This window comes from Macrosteles quadrilineatus, unplaced genomic scaffold (assembly GCF_028750875.1).
Source record: "Macrosteles quadrilineatus isolate MER2022 unplaced genomic scaffold, UCM_ALF_1.0 Scaffold_3__2_contigs__length_128488019, whole genome shotgun sequence".
NCBI classification, from domain to species: Eukaryota; Metazoa; Arthropoda; class Insecta; order Hemiptera; family Cicadellidae; genus Macrosteles; species Macrosteles quadrilineatus.
Window position 1 is genome coordinate 127,474,342 of NW_026542596.1, and position 27,154 is coordinate 127,501,495.

At 34.3% G+C, this 27,154-nt stretch overlaps 1 protein-coding gene across 1 annotated transcript; it reads left to right on the plus strand.

Annotated features, from left to right (window-relative positions):
* Positions 1–4,467: 4,467 nt before the first annotated feature.
* Positions 4,468–26,336, plus strand: LOC128989552 (nuclear receptor subfamily 2 group E member 1-like). The gene is made up of 8 exons (XM_054411450.1): positions 4,468–4,618; positions 18,942–19,023; positions 19,769–19,787; positions 20,968–21,103; positions 21,964–22,193; positions 22,809–22,946; positions 23,497–23,707; positions 26,050–26,336. Exons 1-8 carry the CDS (start codon positions 4,468–4,470, stop codon positions 26,334–26,336), a joined length of 1,254 nt encoding a protein of 417 aa, XP_054267425.1.
* The last annotated feature ends 818 nt before the right edge of the window (positions 26,337–27,154 follow it).

Sequence of the window (27,154 nt, forward strand, 5' to 3'; positions counted from 1 at the left end):
TGAAGTGGTTTATTGTCTGTGACATAAATATTGGTATGTAATACTGTAAACCACAATCTGACTACGACGTTAATTTACGGAACATATTTGAAAAACTGTATAGTTATTCATACAACATAATAAATAATCTTTTTTAAAGCCCGATACTATTTTAGTTAACAAGATATTTATTTAATTTAGTCGTTATCCGTTTAACCGTTTCCACATAAAAAAACAGGGTTGATATTTTGATTTTACAATAGCTAGAAATAGTCTATTTGCACTGTCTAAAGTCAATAATGAAACCTCATTTTAATAATAGCATTAAGTATATTTTATTTCACAATTTCTATCTATATACAGGGTGGGGCAATGAAAGCGCCCCAATTTATAAGCAGTACAAACTCAATAATATTCACCCTATGGATATAAATAGCACACCAAAACACAGCTTATCTTTTGCCATTTTAACTTAACAAAGTCATTTTTCCATTTCTTGAGAGCGAAATCCTGCAAGTGACGTCCTTGTCCTACTTGACATTAGGCACTTTATCAAATACTCCTCCAGCATTTCTTCAGGAATCACTTTAGTTTTTGGACAATTCTTAGCTTCGGTTCAAGCAAATCTGTGGGGTGACTTTTAAAAACTTCGAACTTCAAGTAGCTTATTAGAAACCCCCCCCCTTCCAAAAAAAGGAGCCAACGTAAAGCTTTCAACAACAGCTTCCTGGCAAATCTCTTTGGACTTTGAGTTACTGCGACTCGCACTCTTTCAACATTTGCTGGTGTACAAAGAGTTTTGCGGCACCCACCGATTATTTTTAAGGTTTAAGTGTTTATCCTAAATAATTTTACCCAGTTCACCATTGTTTTCCAATCTGGAACAGTGCCATGTTGAACAAGGATGGAATGTGGTCCAAACAATCTCTGGGTTTTTGCACAAGAACCACTATTTTAAAAATAGGTTTGCACATAAAAATCTCAGTGTTAATAGCTTCGGGCATAATATTTACTAAAATGGCATAGTTTAATTGATGTTTTAAGCACAGCTGATCATTCGTTGTTGCAACAATTAACATGTGACAGCTAAAACAAATTGTGGCGTTCTCATTGCCCAACCCTGTATTAATAGGCAAGCATGTTTCTAACATTTCTTCTTAGCTCGTGTGCATCGCAGGGAAAATCTACGCATACTGTTAGAAAGATATTTTCCTATACATGTGCAGAATACCTTTATAAATTAAAATAAGCCCAAAAATAAGCACAACAATTAATTTAAAACGTTAAAAAAATTAACATGGGCCATATGGGTTACCTTATAATGATCCAACAAAGCCAGCACGAAATATAAACATAAATATATAAGGTGACGAAATATAAACAGAAATCAAAAGAAATTGAAGGAATTCCAACCACATGTTTTATTTACAGCGTGGGGTGAAAATAAACTTAAAGTATAACTTAAAATAAGTGTACGAAAGAGCCATGTGGAGTTTTTTTTAAGAATTTTTTTTATTTTTTCATTTCAAAATAGAGGAGTCAGTACATTATTTTTGGTCGAGTTTGCGACCACTGGATGACCTCTAGTTTAGTTAAAACAGCTGATTGAAAACGCTTGTTATAATTCCCATTTATATGGGACCAATATTGTTTGTTATGCCATTAAGAACATTTAATCTACATAAGCGCACATTTCCAGCATGAACCATACTTCAAGAACAGAAACTATTTGAAGTCAATAGTAAAACAGCTTTGTCTATAAACCTATTTGTATCTATGCATAACCATTGGTTTGACAGTTAGCTATTACTGTAAGTTAAAATACCTGATTTAAATTATTTGTCCTAGTTCCAATTTAGATCAATTATAGAAAATCGTTTAAAAAAACGGTACCTATTTAATCAGTAGTATTTTCCTATTGACCTGTAATACTTAATGTTTAATCTTTGATCAGTTGTTAATGTTTTTTCCCATTTAGATCTTATATTAGTTTGCTAATAAGCGTATGCTATGATCTTTGTTTACATATACGTTGTTATCTTGTCTAGGTCGGAAACACGAGTGGTAACCTCAGGGGTTCCGCAGGGCTCAATTTTAGGACCTTTTCTGTATATAGTTTATGTAAATAGTTTTATTGTCATGGATAATGTTTTTGCATGTATGTATGCAGATGATACTTCTGGGCTGTGCTGGGCAAACAATATGGTAAATCTTAAAGCTTTATTAACCAATTTTTCTGAAGCTGCCAATGCTTATTTTTTGGAAATAGGTTTAAAGGTAAACTTAAGTAAGACTGATCTTGTACATTTCTCAATTGGTCGCAATGTTCCGGCTTTTAGCATCTCAGGTGATAATATGACTCTGGATGGTAATGATTTTTGTAAATTTCTTGGAATATTTTTGACAAACATTTTACATGGGATAAACACATTGACCATGTTGGTGCTAAAGTCTTGAGTGGTATTTCTTTGCTAAGAAGACTTTCAAACTATTTGGACTGTGAAACATTAAGGTCAGTCTATTTTGGAGTGGTGTATCCATATCTGGCTTATGGGCTTGTCCTGTGGGGAGGTTCTTTTCACACCTATACCAAAAGAATTTTTCTGTTACAAAAAAGAGCTGTACGTTTGGTAGCAAAAGTTAGCCCAAGGACTCATAGCAAAGGCATTTTTGTGTCACACAACATTATGACTTTGTACGCAATGTATGTATACCAGGTTATATGTTTAGTTAAATTTAGTTGTAGTTCTGGTATTTTAATTGCTAATGTAGGACAAATGCATGACCATAACACTAGACAGTGTAATGATTTTTTCAGAGTGAGAAGACATTTCAAAAGGACAGAGAATAGCCCTTATGTCAAGGGAACAATTTTTTTCAATAAGTTACCAAACTCCATAAAGAAACTAGAAGGTAAAAACTCCAAATGGAATTAAAAAAATGGCTTATTAATAAATGCCCAGACAGCCTTGAAATGATTTTTTAAGTTGAAGGTATGCCTATTGTGTAAGTAGATTGGTTTGTTTGCCTCAACAGGATTGTTTTATTGTAGAGTAGAAAGCATGGTTTTGTTCTTTCTAACTTAAGTTTGAGTTTTTTTGCATGGTTTGCACTGTATGATATGCTACTTATTTTATAATCTAAGTATTTGACGATTGCAATGCATGTTATATGATGTTAAAAGCAATAAAGACATTTCATTTCATTCATTTCATATCATTTCATTTCATTTGTAACCACCATAGCAACCCATAAGGCTAATGTTAAAAATGCCACGTTATTTTTAAATTGTACAGTCATTATAAAATTGAACTTTGTTAAATAACATTCATTGTTGTTAACAGCTGTTCGTCGAATTAGCCCTAATAAGTTTAGCTTCAATATGATCAGCTGTTATTGTGTGATTAAATTACAACATTTGCATAAGGCCCAATCTCAAACAGATCCAATCAGTATAAAGTGTAATAAAGGAAACTACTATAAATACCTAATATTGGAGTTTATTTTAACTTGTAAAATACATATTTTAATGTCAATCAATATCAGGTTCCTGAAGGCTAACTATATAATTTAATAATTCACCTCATGTGTCCTTTACTCAAAATCTTTTAGCATACATTCACTTTCTTGAGTCGCGTTTTTACCAAAGCTAACAAACAAATAAATAAATTATTTGTTGGCAAAACATACTTTTTATTTATGTAAATATATTATGTATACAAAATTTCTGTTGAATACCCTGAAAAAATATAGAAAACAACTTTGCGATTTTTTGATTGTTGCAAACGTTTGTTTTAACCTCGCGGCTTTAGCTGGCTGTTTAAAAAAAGATCATCCCAAAATGGGTCGAACTTATTAATTCCTGTATATTCTCTGATACGAAAATTATCGTAACCCCGTGGTAGTAATTTAATTACCTCCAAATCTGTTTCCCCTGTTTAAATTGTATAGCTAATGTAGTACTTTACTACTATATTTGCTAGTACTAATATTATATCCCCCTCCGCCGATTTTAAACTATTTACCATAATCAGTCTTCCACTTTCACTTTTGTTTCTAAATTAGTACATTTTAGTAACTAACTGAATTAATTTTCTCAAAAATGTAACCTCTATTCACATTTCTTTGCTGTTCACGTTACTGTATTTTCTCCAAAGGCTAAAGTTTCATTCCATACTGTCTCCTTTGTCAATTTATTTTCCAATCAAGTGCATTACTAAGTTCCCCTGCTGAATTAATTGCAGAACAATTTCCAGTCATATTTGTTGATCAATTAATCCCACTACTCCATTGATTCTAAAGTAATTCACTTCGGTTTTGTTCACATTTCTTTGACAATCACACACCAAGATCTAGTCAAGTTGCGTAACAGTGATTAACTCATGAGTAAGTGAGTGACTATCGCAAGTATTTATTGTCCCAATAAAGCCATTGATAAGAGCGTGCTGCTGAGGGGTGGGGAGGGGCGGAGGTGGGCGGGGCTAGGGGATGCCGCCGACCAATCGGAGAGCTCGCTGCGGGGTAGCGGCTCGACTCTGCCCAAGTCACGACTTAAGTCTCATAGTCAGTAGTCAACTGTGTGTTTGTGCCATGCAACAATCCATGGATCACATGCAGCCTAAGCTGCAAGGCACGTCTAGTAAGTACACCCTTATTTTATCATTTTCATAATTTGATTTTGTTTGTAAAAGTTTTTTGTTTCATTCTTGCATTTATTTCGTCAATGTGTTTTGTTTTATTTTAGTATATAGGAAAAACATTTTTGTCACCAATATTTATGAAAAACTTGTCTGAGTTTGATGAGTAGTTTAATTTATTGCACCTTTATAAAGTGAATCAATTTATTTTCAATTTTTCTCCGATGTTTTTTGTAAGAAAATAAACTTTAATTATTTGTCTATTTTGTACTGTGTTTGCTAGATCGATTTATTATAATAGATAATATTTGGCATTCTTTTAAAGTTTTACTAGCGTTTATACTTCTAATTAAAACGTATCTTGGTATGGTGGTAGATGGTTTGAATGTGTTTAAGACATAAAGATTAAGTTGTCATTAGTAAAACAGCTCTATACATTAAAAGATTAAGTAAACAATCTATAGCATTTCTAAATTACGATATTAATTTTAAATGGTGATAAAAGTACTTAAAACTTGTTAAAATAAAAGTAATAAATTAAATCAATCAAAGCCCGGGAAAGTGCGTCTCAACTCAAAAGGGTCTTTCACAAAACTGTAAACCTCTTGGTAGAAGAATTCGCTTTTTTGCATAGATTACATACAAAATCCCGCAACTTACTTTATTTAACAGGTTCATTAGCAATTAGTTTTTGTTAAACTTAAGTCATGTTTCCTCCAAGTAAGGACTAATAACTATTTTAAGTCTAAAAAATAAACCTAAAAGTTAATAATAATTAAATAATAATTAGTTAATAATACACAGGTACAGGTTTGTCATTTGTACAGACTTGAAATTGAGTTTGAACACATTATTTATATTTGAAACAGTGCTTATTTAAACATTCCATGTTTTCCTCCTTCATGTTATAACTGTATGTTGTGTTAAATGGTTTAAAATAGTTTTACTGGTAGGCCTACATATAATTTTCTAGTTTAACTAACATGCATACTATTGTATCTATTTATATTCGGTTTTCAAACACTTTATTAAATGTAATACAAGTTACATTTTATTCCTTTTCACATTCACGGAAAATAAAAAATAATTTCTATGTCATTGATACCAAAACTTTATTTATTGTTGTTATATAACATCTTGTATTTCATTTTGATAATTTATATAGTCTCAAATTGTTTGTACTTTCACCAATTAATTATACAAATTTGATTTTTACGTTGACTAATACGGTAATTGTTCATGGTTGAATACAAGCGTTTCAGTTTCAACTCCACATTCAACACTAGAGTTTTTAACACGAAGAGTTGTAGTCAACAAAATGTCCGAATTTTACTCAAACTCAAACATCTTTATTTTTGACAGTCGTTACAAACTGCAAAATGGTGTCAACAAAATTTCTTTTACAAATAAAAACAAATTTTCTTATGGATGAAATCTAAAAACTAAAAATGATTGATTTCTTAAAAAGTCTTTCTGGGGAGTGGGCAGTGCATTGAACAGTTGAATGCCATTGTTAAATAAATGATTTTAAAAAAACGCAGTTTTGTGCTTTGGAATGTCCAAATCCTTCTCAAATGCTTCAAAGGCTTCTCAAACCATAGGATAGGGCGAGACTGATATTGAAAAAGGTTGATAACAACATTAATATAAAAAATAATGAACACAACTTTACTGAGATTTTGTTGTGTACATTTTTATCACCTGGTAGTCTAATCGTAATAAATTGAATAATAATGCCAACAAAGTCTTGGTTTCATCATATTTTCACCCAATATAAACCACCCCTCTAATTGTAGCTATTAACAAATTTTATTAATTGTCGTTGTTGGGAATATAAGCATTATGGTCTTTCAAATTGTATTTAACACGATAAGTAAACAAACTAAGGAGTTTTAGTAAGCGAAATTCCTAGTGTTTGTATTTTAACTCCAGCCAAATTAACGTTTACATTCCTGTAAATTACTTATTTTCTTATTGGCTGTGCTTTCTGGTAAATCGTTTGGTGAAATGTTAAGTAAAACGTACAATATTTCGCTTTTATAGATCTTTTATTTTGATTTTATATTGCGTGTTGTATAATTTAAACTAACTCGATAATAACGACACAGTTTTACATTGTTACAGTGTCTTTGTATGAAATAAATCCTTTAAGAAAATATCTTGGATGCGATTGAAAAATTAGACTGGTGAAACTGTATACAGTATCAAATTCAAATTCGTTTATTCAGCTAAAAATTAACAAAAAATTTGTTGCATTAGCTAAGTCATAAAAAAAGTACAACTCAAGGCTACACTTACAAATAATATTTACAAATAAGCTTTTTATACTTATAAATAAGTATTTATACTGATTTATTTTTTTTATCTGACTACTTATTTTTTTACAATTAGACTTTGCATGTCATTGTTTGTGTATGTAAAGCTACATTGCATATTATTATTTCACATTTGTTATAATATTTAATTATTGCTCACACTATAACTATTACACTTTAAGTCACAATTAATTTTTATCAATGTCAACTCAACTCTCTTGTAAAATGGCGTTTGCCGTGCATGTAATAAAAAAATAAAAAAATAAAAAAATAATAATAATAAATGTAATATATTTAATTAACATTATGTTTAACAATTACCTATGTCTGCGGCTACAGGGAGGGTAATAAAGTGTTCTTTTTTATATTAATAGCTTAGTGTACAATAAATAAATTTCACCAAGTTTCATCAAAATATATCCATAGATAAGCAAACAACCATATTTTACTATATTCTTCATAAGAATTATATGTGAATTACAAATTTAAAATTTTTTGAATTTTCTCCGTAACCATACAAAAATACGTTGATATACTAAATTATTTGTGTAAGCTCTTTAAAAAAGGTCTAGAAAGGAATTTTGTGTTTTGAGGGTAAAAACTGAGAAAACCCCACTTTTACCCCATAAAACCCCATTCCCATGGACCGGATGGAGTTTTTGGCCTCTGGGGACATCAAAATTAAAACTAAATCGGCCCCGGGTCTAGGTGTTGCCATGAGACCTACGGTAATAGCTTCATCCCTATGGGGAAATTCGCTAAAATCTATTAAACTTGTTCATTGTCAGTAAATACACATTACCAATCTAAAACAGTTGCACATACGAACACAGCATTCTACAATTGTTTATATTTACTATTTGTACCTATTTAATTTTTGGACGAGTTGAATGATTTTACACGAGCAATAGTATTAAATTCTTATAGTTAAGTAGTAATTATGAGGGAAGTTATATTGTAAAACATTCTCTCATACAAATTTTAAGATCTCTCCTTCCTCCTAAGAAAATTCCAATTACCTACGTATGTCACAAAGAAAGAATATAAATAGTTAAATAGCTCCCTTTTCAATATTAAAACTATTATAAAACAATATAATTAATCTGGCTCTCATTTCGTGTTTCAAACACTTCAAAAACATTATAAATGAAAACATCATTAGATAATTACACTTTTTACAAGAATGTATTATTAAGATATCAATCATTTCCCTGGCTGAAATTGGTTATTTAAATTATTTGTCCTTTATTTGTAGTTTTGTGATTTTATAGACTCATCTCTGCTGTTAATCTTTGTATTAGTAAGAAATATCAGAAATGTAAAAATTTTGTAGTAAATTGTAAACAATTTTTTTTTACAGTCACCTGACAAAGTGGGCTTCCTTGTACTAATTATAGTACAGAAAGTAGCTAATTGCTGCAGTTACTTACTTTCGTCGCACTCTTTTCTGCACAATTGTATTCCAACCAAACAACCCAAAACAGCGTGCTTTTATTAGCTTGAAAATAAGTTGGTAACACATATACTACGACTACGATCAGCTGTTGCAGTGTTTCCCGTTTCGTCCAACGCTTGGATTTAACCTAACCTAAAACGTGCTTAATGTTTGAAAGACTACTTATTTGTATGCTTTGTAATAACTGGAAAAATATAAAGTGAAACACGAGTGCGAATTGCCTTTGCAGCAAAGTGCCACTTCGCCCACTAGTTACACAAACAGTGTTTATAGTAGGCCTACAATGAAAATTCCTCTTTGATTGATCCCGCCGTCAGATCTTCCCCTTTTCCTTTCTGTCCACCTTCAGCATCCCTTCCACGTCGCTAACGAAAGTGTCGTCGGCGCCAGATACCTTCCAGAAGCCATCGGCTTGCTAATCCCATACACAAAAAACGTCTAAACAACAGATGAAACCCATCCAGCGGCTACTGTGAGGACCTGCTACAGAAATACACTCTCCGCTCACAGTCCTTTGTCAATGTGTCAATTAAACACCAATATGAGGAGCGGGAGTCAACGCCCGGTAAAAGAGCAAGTGTTTGGGGTGAAACGGGTTAAAAAATAATTAACTGGAGTCAACAACCGAGGGCGCTTTGTTTGAGTATTTTGACCCAAGGGGTGAGAAATATAATTGATTTACGTTCTTATTCGGGGGTGAAATTGAACTCGTGGCTTAATTAATCTCGATCGAAATGTATTTTTATTTTGGTACCAAGACGTTTGAAAAAAAATTTACCAACGACCGTTTCTTAAAGTAGCTGGTTCAGTTAAGTTCTTTGAATTGAAAAGTTCCTATAATAGCATTGTTTACTTTCATAACAGCATAGTTTTACTCATAACAACACGGGTAACGGACCAATGAGGTTCAAGGGTTGAGGGAAAAGAAGTCAAATTGTAATGATTCGAACTTTATCTAATCAGCTGTTCAGGCCAATTTAACTGTTGAGTGGTGCAATTGGTGTTTGGTACAATGTTTCGTTGCATCACTGTCAGTGTCAATGAGAGGTTGGTTATAAACGATAATATTACCTCTCTTAGAAATTATGAGTAGTGATTTTTAGTAATTAAAACACTGTCGTACGTAAAGTAGTGTACGCAACTGTAAATGGAACACTTAAATAAGTATAAAAAAGATTAATCGATATCATAGTAATCAAATGTAACCAAACATAGTTTTATTGGTATTCAGAACTGCAACTTCAAAAGACAAGGAATATTTTATTTTAACTAGTATACGAGTATACGAGGGGATAGCGTTTGCCTCCAATGCTGCAGTTTATCGGTTCAATCCTAATCTAAATTTATTCTTGACCCAAATACCATTTTGTCATTTGTACATCGATTATACAAGGTTAGGTCAATTTACTTTTAGAATAAGTCAAAACCCAAGGGCGATAAACTTTACAACATCCTAAACTTCGCCTTACACATATCACGCAGGGATGTTCCTACCACAGTAGCACTGGTATCTCCTGGATCTAGACCTTGGTCGGAACGGTTTTACAATGTTTCAAAACTCCAACCCTCGACCACTCCAGGAAAACACAAAAGATCTTTTTGTTCTCGCATGTCTGACTCGATCTGGCGAAGAGCTTCAGATCAGAGTGAATGGTAGCTCAGGTACAAGGGAGGTAAAGTCATGGGCTCATTAGGTCTGCTTCTGGGAACAGATTTTCGGAGATAATCTGCTCGATGAATAGTAAAAATAATTGACTGCTTACAAAGAACATTTTTTAGCTGAATTTGTTCGTGGTCATTGAGTACGAACGTATAATGTGGTGGTTTTAGCTTTTACCAGTGGATACTGAAGACCTCCCAATGGACTAAATGTGACAGCACTAAATGAGTCTCAATTGAATTTATGTTTCTTTTTGAGTTTTAGCGAATTTCCTATATAGGGAATAAGCTATTATCGTAGGTCTCATGGTAAGACCTAGACCCGGGACCGATATCATTTTTCATTTTGAGGTCCTTAGAGACCAAAACACCATCCATTCAAATTCATATATAAATATATACAGTATATATGTGCGTGTGTGTCCGTTAGCACGAGATCCCAAGCAAAAATGATCGCGTAAACCAACTTACATTTATTCGAACGAGTTCAAGAACCGGCATGATCGGACCATGGGAACAGGTGTTTATGGGGTAAAAATTGGGTTTTCCCATTTTTTTACTCTAAAAACACTTTCACTATTTCTTTCCAGACCATTTTTTATAGCTTAAAAAAAAGAAATAATTTTATATATTGAAGCGGAATACAACCCTAACGGTTACGGAGGTAATTTAAAAACTTTAAATTTAAAATGTCCATGTTATTCTAAAGGAGAATAAATAAACTGTTGTATTTTGCATGTTTATGGATATATTTTAATTAAGTTTGGCAATTTTGTTTACTCCTTACTAAGCTATCACCATTTCAATAAAAAACACACCTCAATACTTTCCCTGTAGCAGCAAACCTTGGTATTCATTAAAATTAATGTTATTGAATTAGTAAATAAATCTGACAATTTTCAGGGAATATTTTACAGAAGTAGGAATCCAGCCAGGTAAATGAAAATTCGCTTAGTCAGCAGGTTTGCTTCGGCGGTGGTATTATTGCATATCGAGAGCGTCCATCCAGTTTACTTATCCGAGTATCCCTAGGGAAAGTAGACCATCGTACACTTTACTCATTTACAACACTACTACTGTACTCTAAAACCATTAATTATTAAATAAACTCCGAACTAATCATACCCAACATCATTAATCTTCCGATGATCAGCTGTGGCGCACCCCAATAGCGTGCTTACTGCCACTGCCATTGTCATCATCGGTAGTTCACCGCTCACCTGGTGAGTAAGCACTTGTTTCCGGGTCCGGATTGAGGATGATCACTTCCGGCGTCATCTGGCGGGGTGGCGGGAAATCGCGACACCCGCATATCTACAGACAGGGTAACCGTGGGAATGCCGCACCCTCCACTGTACAACGTACACCCCCTGGGATGTCCGATCACGCGAGCTTCGGGGAAACTGATACTAAACTTCAGGAAGATTACAATAACGTAAACACACATAGGCTTATTTCTCACTACACAATCTTATTGTATTTTTTTGCCTACTATTTATGAAAACGTATACAAAATGGAATTGAGATTTTCTTAGTTTAAAATGTGCTATCCTGTGTATTTATACGATGTTTCGTTTTTTTTTAACTTACATATCATAGAGAGATTTTCCTTGTTACTTGTATAATCGCAATCATATGACAAACGTCCTGACGTGTAAAAGTGATTTGTGTCACTAGTGTGCGAAGTGGAACTTTGCTGCACACGAGAGAAATGTTTACGCACGAGCCGCATGCGAGTGTGGAAAGTTTCTCGAGTGCGGCAAAGGCAATTTGCGCTCGTGTTACAAATTATATTTTTCATACAGTTAAGGCATAGTAAAAATTGCTCTTTCAAACAAGTTTTTAGGTTGGGTTAAATCGAATCGTAGAACGAAATGGGAAACACTTCACCAGCTCATCGTAGTCATAGTATCTTGTGTGCCAACTTATTTTCAAGAGTACATGTATTACGTGTCTAATAAAAGTAAAATGTTTTATATGGTTTGGTTGTGATACTGGTGTGCGGCAAAAAAGTGCGTAAAAAAGAGTGTGGGTGGCAAAACTAACTAAGTAAATTTACCAACTTTCTGCACTACAATCAGTACAAGGAAACCCTCCTTGTCAGGTGACAGTAGGAAAAGTGTTTTTCCTACAGTCACCCGAAAAAGTTGGCTTCCTTGTACTGTTTATAGTACAGAAAGCTGCTAATTGCTGCATATTTTGCTAAGTGTCATGGATTTTGTTACACGTAGCTGAAGACGTCTTACATACACTTTTTTGTCAGAATATTACCTTTCTAACGGTATATATAACTTATATTTTAATACACAAACACTGCTGAAAATTTGCCACAACAATGTAGTGGTACACAGTGAGTCGTTATGACAACAATGCAATTTATATGGGGTCCAAAAAGTAATAGCGCTATTTAGGGCTATTAAACTTTCACTTCCGTTTTAAAATTAGAGACAATAAAATTAAGTACAAGAATTAAATACCCCCGCCGCAGCAAACCTGCCGACTAAGCGAATTTCTATCTGTCTGAATTGATTTTCAATTAAATATATTTAAATAACATTATGTTTAACGAGTACCTAGGTTTGCTGCTACAAGGAAACTAATAAATTGTGTTTTTTAGTAAAACATTGATAGCTTAGTATAAAATAAATAAATTTGCCAAGTTTGATCAAAATATATCCATAAACAAGCAAACTACACCATTTTACAGTATTCTCCATAAGAATAACATGGAAATTTTAAATTTACAAATTTTTCAATTTTCTCCGTTACCAATAACCAAACAGAAACACTTTGATATACTAAATTATTAGTTTTTTAAGCTCTTTAAAAAGGTCCAAAGAGAATTTGGGAAATTTTGTGTTTTGAAGGTCAAAAATGAGAAAAACCCATTTTTTCCCCATAAAACCCCCCGTAAAGCCCCCTTCCCACGATCCGATCATGCTGGTTCGCGAACTCATTTAAGTTTATCCCGCTTTACACCTTTAAACAAAACAGTCATCAAAATCGGACAAAAACTACTTAAGTTATCGCGTTCAAGGACGTATATACCGGGTGATTGGTACTCAGTGTGACAAAAGTTTTTTGGTGAAAGTAGTTTAATGATGCATATAAAAGGTTCCAAGTCTAAAAACTAGCTTCCCAAAAATTTGTATGTTTATGTATTTATGTCAAAAATAAATATGTTTTTAAATTTAGTACAGCAATTTCTCAATTACCTGTATATGGTTTTGAGCAGATAATGTCATTTTTGTGTTCTACATTAGATTTTGAATAAGAATAATAGATAATGACGGAAGATCAGTTGTAAAAACTCCATTGTAAATAGATTCAAAGATAAAAACTAAGACGTTTGATAAAAATTTTAAAAGCATTGGTCCATTAAATTTTTTCACACCCTGTCTACAAGAAAGTGTCCGAATATGTTAAAAACTGCGCCATTTTATAAGCTTTCCAACCATATGCTACACTATTGAGGTTTAGATATTCTTTTGTTTGTTTTAGTGGTTTGAATACCAGAAAACGGAACTTTTTTACTGTTCAAGCTGAAACAAAAATACAACTTTTGCTTGCCGTCTTTCTATGTTTAAATGTTAAAAACACCATGTTTTGTAGTCTTCAAACCACTAAACCGTACATAAGCATACATAAAGCTCAATGGTGTAGCATATGGTTGGAAAGCTTATAAAATGGCGCAGTTTTTACCATATTCGGACACTTTCTTGTATACAGGGCGTGAACAAATGCAATAGACCAATGTTTTTTTAAATTTTTATCAAACACATCTTAATTGTTATATGTTTAAATGTTAAAAACACCATGTTTTGTAGTCTTCAAACCACTAAACCGTACATAAGCATACATAAAGCTCAATGGTGTAGCATATGGTTGGAAAGCTTATAAAATGGCGCAGTTTTTACCATATTCGGACACTTTCTTGTATACAGGGCGTGAACAAATGCAATAGACCAATGTTTTTTTTAAATTTTTATCAAACACATCTTAATTGTTATGAATCTATTTACAATGGAGTTTTTACAACTGATCCCCCGTCATTTTCTATTATTCTTATTCTAACTTTTATGTAGAACACGAAAATGACATTATCTACTCAAATCCATTTACAGGTAATTGAGAAATAGCTGAATTAAATTTGAAAACATAGTTGTTTTTTAAAAACATAAAATAATTTTTTGTGAAGCTAATTTTTAGACTTGGAACCTTTTATATGCATTATCACACTGCATTTACTTTGTACTTACACCAAAAAAATGTTGTCACACTGAGTACCAATCACTCTGTATATATAAAAATTTGAACAAATGGTGTTTTTGGCCTCTGGGGACATCAAAATTAAAAAGTAAATCAGTCCCTGTCGGACACTGCTGAAAATTTAAATAAAATGTATATAAATAAAATTAGAGTTGTGTCTGTACATTGCTCAGAATCATAAATTGTTAGGTTATTTTTCATTTTATACATTAAAGAAGCCGAAACAAGTCTCGTCTCAATTTCTGTCTGTCTGTCTTCTTCCATCTGTCACGGCCCAAGAGCCATTTTACGCGGCCTTTTCCTGAAAAAACGAGAGTACATATCAAGATCCGAATCATTTTAATGTATTCACTGGATTGGCGAGAGTGTCTTTATCTATTAAAATATGGCAACACTACTTTGTCACTGGGTTAATCTGTTTGATTTAAGTCTGTATTACATTTTTTATGTATGTGATATTTATAAATTTGGATATAAAATTTAAACAATATTGTATTGTACACTCTTTTGTTTTAGCAAATTTCCCTATAGGTAAGTAGCTATTACCGTAGGTGGCACGGTAAGACCTAGACTCAGGACCGATTAACTTAATCATTTTGATATCCCCAGAGGCCAAAAACACCATTCGTTCAAATTTTTATATATGTATATACGTCCGTGAACGCGACAACTTAAGTAACTTTTATCTGATTTTGATTAAATTTAGTTTAAAGGTGTAAAGCGGGATAAACTTGAATGAGTTCGCGAACCAGCATGATTGGACCATGATTGGACAGGGCTTTACGGGGGGTTTTTATGGGGTAAAATGGTTTTTTCTAATTTTTGACCTTCAAAACCCAAAATTTCCCAATTTCTCTTTGGACCTTTTTAAACAGCTTAAAAAACAAATAATTTAGTATATCAAAGTGTTTTTGTTCGGTTATTGGTAACGGAGAAAATTGAAAAAATTGTAAATTTAAAATTTCCATGTTATTCTTATGGAGAATACTGTAAAATGGTGTAGTTTGCTTGTTTATGGATATATTTTGATCAAACTTGGCAAATTGATTTATTTTATGTACTAAGCTATCAATGTTTTACTAAAAAACACAATTTATTAGTTTCCTTGTAGCAGCAAACCTAGGTACTCATTAAACATAATGTTATTTAAATATATTTAATTGAAAATCAATTCAGACAGATAGAAATTCGCTTAGTCGGCAGGTTTGCTGCGGCGGGGGTATTTAATTCTTGTACTTAATTTTATTGTCTCTAATTTAAAACGGAAGTGAAAGTTTAATAGCCCTAAATAGCGCTATTACTTTTTGGACCCCATATAAATTGCATTGTTGTCATAACGACTCACTGTGTACCACTACATTGTTGTGGCAAATTTTCAGCAGTGTTTGTGTATTAAAATATAAGTTATATATACCGTTAGAAAGGTAATATTCTGACAAAAAAGTGTATGTAAGACGTCTTCAGCTACGTGTAACAAAATCCATGACACTTAGCAAAATGATTTAAAAAAATCTAAATAAAAAACAAAATATTTAATAAAACTATAAATATTCGTAGTATTATGAATCTAAACAATTAAGTAAAATACACCTTCGGAAAGGTAATTTTTTCGTGATCAATAATCACTAAAAATGTAGGGCACTGTTAAAATATGAACCCGAGTTATACTGTATAGGGAAATGTAGAATCGTGTCACACAACTATGGCGGCCATTTTGATTACGTCATCAACACCCATAGAGTGCCCGAAAAATTTGTGTCCCGGGCTTTTTGGACTCGTCTACGCATGTACTATCTGAATCCAAAGGGGCGCGTTGGTTGCCAGATGTGAAATATTTTTCAGCTATCCCACCCCACTAGTATAGTGTTTGAAAGACTAATTATTTATATGCTTTATAGTAACTGTAGGAAAAATATAATGTGTAACACGAGTGAAAAAGGCCTTTGCTGCACTCGAGATCATTCCGCACTCGCCTGCGGCTCGTGCGTAAACATTGCTCTCGTGTGCAGCAAAGTGCCACTTTCACCACTAGTTTCACAAATAACTATTGTTCACTCTTGACTCTGTAACGATTTCGAGATCTTTATATCAGCCGAGTTATCTATTGTTTAGGAGTTTATCTTAAAGTAAATACACAAATTTCATCGTGCAATTTCCTCATCAAAGTTGACAATCTACAGTACACACAAGGTAAACTGTGTGATTACAATTTTGGTCTTAGATGCTACATTATCTGCGGTAAATTTTAACATATTAATCGTTGTTTCCTCAATAAAACATGTATTATTATGATTTAAACACGAAAGATCTTTTCTCAGAGTTAGCACTGATTTTGACACTACAAGTAGACTCTTCATTGAATTGCATAATCTGAAGTGCATTGTAAGTGTTTCACGTTCGGTTACTCTCAATCGACTCGGTTATTTCCACTTTAAGAGCATTTTTAACATTGAGTACTTTGTGGTTGCAAAATCAGAAAACAGTTAATAATATATTTTACGAATTTGTAATTTTATTTTATTACAATTATTTTGCAATGGATAAAATTTCAAAAAATATACACCGATTTAACTGTCTGTAATGGCAAGAAACACAACCTAAAATTGTCTTCAACATGATTTTGTAGGAGAGTTTGTTGGATCTATTAATATTGTAACTCGGCCATTGTGAAAAGCACGGGTTGCTCGGTAAATGTTTACTTTTCGCTCTAGATGTTTCTCAATGACTGTTGACTAGAGTCAGCCAGTCAGCGTAAAGTTGACTTTGACTCACTAAACTCACTGTTGGCCATTAAGGAAATCAACAAACGATCAATTCTATTGCATAGCGTGTGAAGTAAAAGAAAGAATAAGAAAAATGTCCTAGACTTTTTTAGTTAACACCCTTTACGTTTCCAATTAATTTTGTAGCAATTCCTATGTAAATAAAAGTTGACTTCGTTTTACTTTCTCACCATCCCAAATCATATGCCAGTGTTGCAATAAAGATAGTTGATGGTTAGTTTATCATGTTTAATACTTTAGTTGTTTTCAAAGAATATATGAAAGATGCATTTCCACTTTTTTGTTATAATTTGTTAGCATTCAAGGTTTTAAAACACGATTTTTGTCTAGTACATATAAATTTTGTAATGTTTACACTTTACTAATTTTTTATACACTCTGAACTAGGTCAGAAACTATTATTTGACATCGCCACACTCAATCGGAACCACGGTGAAGCATACATTAGTATTTTGCTATAACATGAAAAGTTCAGGTTTCCATTAAGCTCAAGTCAGTAATAATACTTACAAATAATTTTTCCCCACAGTCCACCTAACAAAGTGGGCTTTCTTACACTGATTATAAGACAGAAATTTGCTATTTGATGCATTTACTTACTTTTACGCACTACTTTTCCGCACTGCAGTATTCCAACCAAACAACACAAAACAGCGTATTTTTTATGCACGTAATCCGTGTACGCTTGAAAATAAGTTGGCAACACTTATTATATCAACAAATAAGGACTACGATCAGCTGGTGCAGTGTTTTATTTCCAATTCCGTTCAACGCTTGGATTTATACTAACCTAAAACGTGGTGTATAGTGTTTGGAAGACTTATTATTTATATACTTTGTAGTAACTGTAGGAAAAATATAATGTGTAACACGAGCGCAAAGTGTTTTTGCTGCACTCGAGAAACTTTCCACACTCGCCAATAACTATTTCATTCTCAAACCTCTGAAACAAACAGTATTCCCGCATGATCACTACTACTAATAATTGCTCTGTTTGCGTCACGCACGCTCCCACTCCTCGAGTGCTGAGGTCAGAAATAACAGCTGATAATTAAATAAAAATTGTCAGGTAGGCAGGGTGTTACGAGTGTTGTGATTGATTCGCGCCCACAACCACTGCACAATGCAAGGACGAGGGTGTGTATGTACCGGAAGTCTTGAGCGTTTCCGGTACAGGTCTCACTCACCCCCTCATTACGGCAAGTGCTATTGTAAACGTAGCAACCACGATTTCCGTCTTGACGCCTCCCCAAGTGGTCGTTATTGCGTGTGTTTATAGACAATTAGTGGCGTCAACTTTGGCACTGATGTGTGAATTTATTTACATTTTAATTTATATACACGTTTTTAATATTTCTTGGCATCTTGTGCTGAAATGCAATGCTTTATATGATAAATTACTTTTATTTAATATACGGTACTGTATTTAAGTTTTTCTACACTACAACAGAAGATTGAATTTGATGTAAATTGATACAGATTCTATAGTAATTTCACTCAAGTCTACAAAGTCAAATATTTCACCACCAGAATATATTTGTCCAAGCATTGTCAAAAATGAATCCACAACTTCCAAAATTAGTTCATCGCAGAATACCATTTACAAAGAGGAAAAAACAATTAAATGTCCCATATGGCAAACAAATTGATGGGGTGACAACCCTATGGGAACTAAGATTTCCCATATCGGTAACAATTAGCCCCCCCCCCCCCCAGCCACGGTCCAATGCTTGCCAGGCCAGATGACCTGATCAGCTGATAAGTGATTGTTGTGATGAACACATGTCGTTGTTCCCGCGTTCTTGCACTGTAACCGGAACTGACGTCATGATATGTGTTACAGGCCGGATACTATATGACATCCCCTGCAAAGTGTGCCAGGACAACTCAAGTGGAAAACATTACGGAATCTTCGCCTGTGACGGGTGAGTTTGCTGAATATTTTAATTTATTAATTTCCTTTTTCATAAAGATTTTTCTAGGTAGACCTCATTTAGGATATTTTATCTATTTATTTTTTATTTATTTCGACGGCAATCGCCATTTTACAAAATAATACATGAGATAAGACATACATGCAACAAGATACAAAAGAAAACATCATGACCTTACTCGATGAAGATATCTCTAAACAGCATTAACTAATTGTTTGTTTTAAACGTTAGATAAAACTGTGTAATATAAGTTAGAATGTAATTAAATAATTTTAACATTTTAACAGACTTATTAAATTGAGGTGTATTCAATGCGCCTTTGTTTATTAAATTTTAAAACTAAATTTCAATAAAACTTTGTTATAACTGTTAGAAATTATCATTGTATGGGGAAAATAATTTTACATTATTTATTCAATATTTTTCAACGTTATTGTTTGCAATAATAATAACAAATTAGTTGTTAGTATGTTCCATATAGTATTGTTTTGACATTTTTCGGCAAAACCGAATCCTGCGTTTGACCTATTCAATCAGTCGAGTTCTTAAATATATTTCCTTGACTGCATATGAATATTTGGTAATAGGATATAAAATAATTTAAAAGATGTTCTTCTTACATTTATTAAGTGGTATATGTGTTTTTTTTTTCAAGCTTTAAGCATACTGTATGCTTTGGAAAGTTATTACTGTAAATTACCAAAATTGACTACATAACCATCTTTTTCTGTTCCAGGTGTGCTGGCTTCTTCAAGGTAATTATAGTTTATTTCATTATTATTATTAGCATTACAGTATTTAAACTAAACACAGTTTTGCAAAGACACGTTCAACTACGCATTTAAAATATTCTCCAGCCATTCTAAAAATCAATGAGTAAGCCAGAAAATCAGTGACTCTGACTAGAGGGTGCTATGGGTGCCGGGGGAGGGGGGGGGGCGATAAACATTATTTCAATGGAGGACAAGACAGCTGGACCCCCCCCACTCACTGGCCGCCATGTTGGATCTTCCTCAGGGATGACTTCTCGCAGCTGTCCTGAAACCCTCCCTGATTGACTTACAATGCAGTCAGCCCATCAGGGGTTGTAGATCATGCTTGCAGCTATTTCAATTACATTGCCTGATTACAATCATTGTAAGTGATGAGATGAAGCAGGGAACAGTTTGTGTGAAGACAATAACAATCGTTTATTGAATAAACCTGTGTGGTTGTGAAATATTATCTATTTTATTAAGGTATAAAGTCTGCGCAATTATAAACACTCGGTTATCAAACATTTTGCATCGTTAAACGTCAAGAATAATTTACTATGTTGTGGTTTGTAGTGTGGCATTCTGAAGGGATGATTACTAAATATACAGCTTTAGGTATATTACGACCATTTGGAAACTCCATCATCGGATGATGGCAGTAGCGTAAAGTAGATACGTTATTTTACATCAACTTGCGTGTATTTACCCTATGTGTTTATTCATTATATTATACCGCTGTCTATTTATTTTATGGATAGAACGCACAACTGTATGTATACAACTTTTTGATTATAACATTTTTGCGTCAACTGAATAAGCACAGTCAAGATACAATTTCAAGAAACATCAGTTGTTTTTAGGTGAATTTGCGAGTTTTCCATCTAGACCACTTTAGTGGCTAATCATTGTACGTGAACACTTCAAAATATATTTAAATCCATTGTAACCGTAGTGAACTGTCACAATATCGAATTGAAAATTGAAAAACCTGGTTATTTGTACTTTTTATACAAATTCTACCAGAACGACTGTTTACACTCCAACTTATGTCGAAACCACCAATAATCTGAATAATGAGTTTTTGTACATTATTTCCAAATACCAGAGTCTTCAAAATAATCATTAAACAATTTCTGTTTGTAAATTACATTTTTTAAACTTTGTTGCTTGGTATTTTCAGAGGTCCATCCGTCGCAACAGACAGTACGTGTGCAAAGCAAAGTGCGAAGGAAGCTGCGTCGTAGACAAAACCCACAGGAACCAGTGTAGAGCTTGCAGACTGAGGAAGTGTGTGCAGGCGGGCATGAACAAGGACGGTATGTGTAAGAGACACGTTTACTAAACTATTTTGGTAATTAAATGTAAGAATTAAATAAATTAACTTATTGGGAAAAGAGGGCATCACTTTTTTCCCAGTCTCAACTGTAAGACTGAAATGGTTAGGCCATGTGAAAAATTTGATTAAGATAGGTTTCAGAAGAAATTTATGAACATCCAAATTATAAGTTAAATGTTGACATTTAGTTGACATACATTTAAAAAGATATATAAGAAGGCCAGAGAAAATCAAATGTGAGAATATGGGGTGGGGTTGTGAGAATGCAATTGCAAATAAGATCAAGGCCCAAAAAAAACCTAAGCCATCAACGACTGTAAACAAGTTATTATTTTTTGCGATACAATTTGGCAGCCCCATGCATATAGTTGACTATTAAACTGCAGACTCAACTTTCGCAAAAATGTAGCTATTTTGACCACCATTTAAAGTGATAAGTGCGGTACAATTAATCCTTGCTAAAATCCACATGGAATTGGAAATTCTTTAAAATGAATTTAAATAGTTGAAATGTGGCCTCTTCAACTTCAAGGAACATTATTTTTGGACATTACACTATTTAAGGAGATTTTTTGGAATAATTTTTATGTTGAGCACTATCCAACAACTCTAAAATCATACATATGAACAATAGGCTGGATGAGCTTTAATTACAAAACTTAAAGTAAAACTCATGATAATTCTCGCTAACTGTGTCTGTGTACGGATAGGATCGAATGTGTTTATTAAGTCTATGATCCAAAACCATACGATTGAAAACAATACAATAAAACTACAGAATATGTCAAATGTAAATGTTTCTGAACTAAACCCACACGTTTTCTGATTCTGATCCTGCAGCCGTCCAACACGAAAGAGGTCCTCGCAACTCCACCCTGCGTCGACAGGTGGCTATGTTCTTCAAGGACGCTGAGGCAGGGGCTCTCGCCCTCCCATCGTCCGCACCCTCCGTACTGGACCTCGCCCTGCCCAAGGTGTCATCCTCCACAGCGTCTCCTCCCCGGCCCTCGCCCCCGGCGCATCTCCTGCCACCGCCGTCGCCCTACTTCTACACCACGCCCTTGCCCAAGGTCAGTATCGTCAATTGAGATGGTTTTGCCCCTGGACGTATCGATGCAATCAGGCAAATAACTCGCTCTTTTTCTGTGGTGTCAAAATGTCAATGATTTGCAACTGGTTTGTCCTCGGGACCTTGATCGTGCTCGTAACAAAAAAGATTGAGACCTAGATAATGCTTGTTATTGCTTAATTTACTAATTATTGACAACATCAAAGTACTGTGAATTTTATTCCACCTCTGTCTTCACATAATAACAAATTATTTTAAAGTAGTTAGCTCCGAGCACCAAATGAGTTACAGACCACGCGCAAAACATCAAACAACCCTTAAAACTAGTAATACGAATATCAGTTTACATATTTTTTTAATAAATAGCTACTTTCAGTGGCTTTTTTTGAACAATAATTGCCTTGTGATTACGGCGAGGAATAAACCTTCATTCACTTTTTTATATCAATAATTACTAATACAGTCCTAAGGTGTTATTATTATTATTAAAATCTTCTCTGCTGCATCATTAATGTTAGATTTATACGTGTGGGGACAGTTGAAAGAAATTAGGAAGACGCGGGTTTGTTATTTGTCCTAATCTGTAGCTATATCTCACTATAACATCTGTCTACAGGAGCCCTGCTCGCTGCCTCCACCACTCATGTTCAACTCTCCCGAGTCCATCAGCGAGTACGCCGCCAGAATTCTGTTTATGACAGTTACATGGATCAAGAGTGTGCCTGCCTTTACCTACCTCGCCCTCAAAGATCAGGTAAGACTGGCTCGGTGTTGAAATTGTAATTTATTTTAGACATATGATAGCTTGAACTATGACAACCAATAGAGTGGGTGGCAAACAATTTTCAATACGAACTCGAATGAAAGGTAGAAATGCCGATCAACTACTTCGCTGCATCACGTTTATAATCACAATTTTCTTTAGCTAGAAATTCAACTAGAGGTAGCTCTGACTCGGTAAATCTGCTAGATAATCGAGGATGTAATTTTGTTATGTTGGTACCAACTAGGGGAATCCAGCTGGATCATGTCTTTATGTAAGTAAAATCGCACAATCAAATAGCCAAAATGTAATTATGTAAAATATACGCGTACTTTATCCTCTTGTACAAAATGTTGGCCAACGTCTAACAGTTCTCTTATTCAGTGCTACCTCCAATTGTATATGTATGAATAATAGTTCAGTGATCATTTTAATCATTTGCTTGAAATTAAACATTTTTGATAGATATGTGTAAACATCCTCTTTCTCAACCCCACTCTGTCACTTCTTCATCTCACTCAATGTTTATTCCTCACCACAGTTGCTACTCCTGGAGGAGAGCTGGAGAGAGTTGTTCGTCCTGGGAGCTGCCGAGTACTTCCCTCCTCTCAACCTCACCTGTCTCCTGAGGGACTCCCAGGACCTCGCCCACGAGGTGACGATCTTCCAGGAATCCATCGTCAAACTGAGGGGACTTCATCTGGACGCCACAGAATACAACTTGCTTAGAGCCATTGTCCTGTTTAAAACCGGTAGGTACTGAAATTAACTTTGAACAGTAGACTTCTTATTCCATTGTAAAATCGTAAGCCTGTTTTAAATGTTTCATGTTGGTACCATTTAGAGTGCTGCATTTTGATGTTGATGAATCGTTTTAAATTTATTTTAAGGCAGAATTTAAATATTTATCGTCTTACTGCAGCAAAAACAGCCGGTTTTAATGCATGCGTTGCGGTTCTAAAGTAGCATTTTAGTCCCTAGAGAGTAAAAATCTGCTGTTATGAACAGTTGTTAATTCGACTGTGGCTAACAAATCGATCAAAATTATTTATCGATTGATTTATTAGGCAAGGTTTTTCTTATCGATGGTATAATGTACTGTAACACAATCGTAAAAGACCAAATGATTGAATAATTTACTAAACAGCAACTGCTAATTTGCATTAGCAGAATTGAAAACAAGCTGGAAGTCGTTTTGAGAGGTTATCTTTACATAAAGATTATTTTATTTTCTAGCTTAGTTTGTTAATGAATGATGCAATATGACAAAAAATACAATTCACCACACGGGCCAAAAGTGTCTTTTTAACCCTCGCCCATTTTTCGACATCAGATTCGCCTCGATCGTAAAACTTGACCTCGGGTCAAAAAGAGACACTTTAGGTCTAAGTGATGAGATATACTATTATAGTTTAGTTGTACAGCTAGAGTACAAGCAGTTTTTTCTTATAATGTCGTTTAATCAGGTTAATATAATGATCAGTTATGTAGCTATAGTTCGGCCGCTTAGAAAACGACCTGCGCGCTAATGCTAAACCAATGCTGGAGGAGGTCGCTTTCTAAGCGGCCGACCTATAGAATGAAATGTTAAACTAAATAATGTCCTCTACTTAAACTACAGAACTAGCTCAAAACTTGCCTTTATCTGGTCCATAAGAATGCTAAATCCATATTGCAGTATGTTTAACCTACTGAATGGTACTGTTCTGTAATTTTTATTCTAATATGTTGGTCATAAAACCAATTTGAATTGATTTTAGAGCACAAAAGATTGTGTATATTAAGTAAAACAAAACCAATCCCACAAGCAGTAGTGATAAGTATTTCCCTATTGTTCCTTGTTCCTTGTTGTCCATCACTTGGGACCTAGACACAACAGTCACTAATTAAAATTTAATCGAGGCTACAAAAATAAAAATGCTAAATAACTTTACTATTTAAATATGTCTTATTCGAAGATATGACTTTAAACACAAAGAAACAATGTTATTGAATATTTTAATTAGTGCATGCCATTATTCTCAAAGTATTGACGTCTCTACACTATCGTCCATTGATCTTACTCGAGGAAATTAGCGGTTTAAAGTGATAACTCGCAAACTCTTCGTGCCATGAGTTTACTCACATAATTTAAGATAATCAAAGACCAGATGGGATTGATTTGCAAGGACAAGTTGGCTTATTTATTACCCGTGTGTCGTGTGGGTGAATATACGAAACTCTGAGATTGAAATGTCTACTTTGGTGGTCCCGATAATTGCCAAGGTCAGTGAAGCTGAGTCAAGCCAGCCGCATTGAATATGTCACTGAACCCACTAGTGTGTCTTTGCACATTTGATTCCTAATGACATTGCCTTTGTGAGAAGCCGTCCCACTTCGGTCAACTACAGTCCCTTCAGAGACTGGAACTAGTCCAAAATTAACTCTTGTATGATTAGGATACTTGAGGAATGTTGTTGAGTGCTATAGGTATTTAAATTTATCAAGTTGCGTATGATAAAGTTGACTATCGTGGGATACTATTTGTCAAACCTTCAAATCCGTTAAAACTAACCATTTCACCGTTAACGTTTGGAACATCGTAGATAGACCACCGATATATCAATGAGATAGACTTTATATTGATTGAGATTTCATTATTAATCAAAATAGAAATATTTTAGGCGACTATATTTCGAAAGGACTCAATTTCGAATTCCAAAAATAAATCTGTCCAAATATTGGACGGGATTTTAAAATAATTTCTAAGTGAAAAGGTGTAATGTGCAAACATCATTTAAGACAATAAATACTCAAGAAACGAATATGAAGGATGAGAAAATATATTACGGCAAACAGGAGCTATAAAGAGATTTTCTTAAGGTTTTCTAAGATCAAAATGCCGAGCATTGACATAAGTCCTATAACTCAATTCTAAAAACATCAATTTACCTACTGACTGATTACCAACACATTTGATGAGTCCTCGTTACTCGTTAAAAATAACTGTTAGTCCAAATTACTCATCAAACCTTAGCAACTTTGTGTAATCATTTTCTCTTTCCCACACATTTTTCCACCTGCTGACGTCATTATGTTGCAGTTGTCCACGGAGGTACTCTCTGTGACGTCACGTCCGTAGCCTCCTTCCGGGACCAGACCCAAGTGACGTTGGACCACTACGTCAGCAACCGCTACCCTTCCCAGCCCCACCGCTTCGGCAAGCTGCTGCTGCTGCTGCCGTCCCTGCAGGCCGTGTCTTCGGATACCATCGAGGAATTGTTCTTTCGCCGCACCATCGGCGAGATCCCCATCGTCCGTCTACTCTGTGACATGTACAAGACGTCCTTCGAGCGGTCCTACCCCTACATACCCCTGCATCTGTCCCCTCCGTCGCAGTGACTGCAGAGGAGGTTGTGAACTGCCAAACGAAAAGACTGGGAGTGAACTGAACGTGAATCCATATAAAAGCATTTTCCGTTAGTTCACTACCACCATAGAAAAAAACAGACCGTCAGCTAAGCTGCGGTTACCATAGGTTCTGGCACACACCAGTGGGAGCGCCATGTAGTTACGGCCTACGCACTACGTAACTACACGGCGCTCCCAGCGGTGTGCGCCAGAACCTATGGTAACAACAGAACGGCTGACAGTCTATATTTAATTCATTTTGTCTTCGCTACCACTAGTGGAAAGTGTTTAGGATAGGTTAGGTATTTCTAACTCTATATTAAACTCTATACTGACCTAACCTAACCTAACCGAAGTTTACTTCACTACCACTTCTACTAATAATAATATATTGCTCTAAAAACTAGTGGTAATGAATTAACGGAAAAGGTCCAAAATCTTCCTTCAACGAGTGTTATTGCAGTTTGAAAAAACCCCGGTAGTTTTAAGGATATTGTTTTTGCACATACAATTTAAACTCCAATATGCAGGTATACTTCACGCAAACCTAAGCGGTTTTCCCTATTTTAATTCTAGTCCAGTCATTTTAGGATTTAAATTGGAAATAATTCCCAAAACGGGGAACTTTGCATACATGTAGTACTAGTACCCAGTAACAACATATTAAAATTTCAACATTCGTGCATGCTGTGCTACGGTGCTCATCTTGAAAAATGGCTGCCGATTTTCACTTTGTTGACCATATTTCACAAACCATTTGAAATACAGATTTTTTGGCATAAAAGTTAAAGATCACAAAAAATACATGT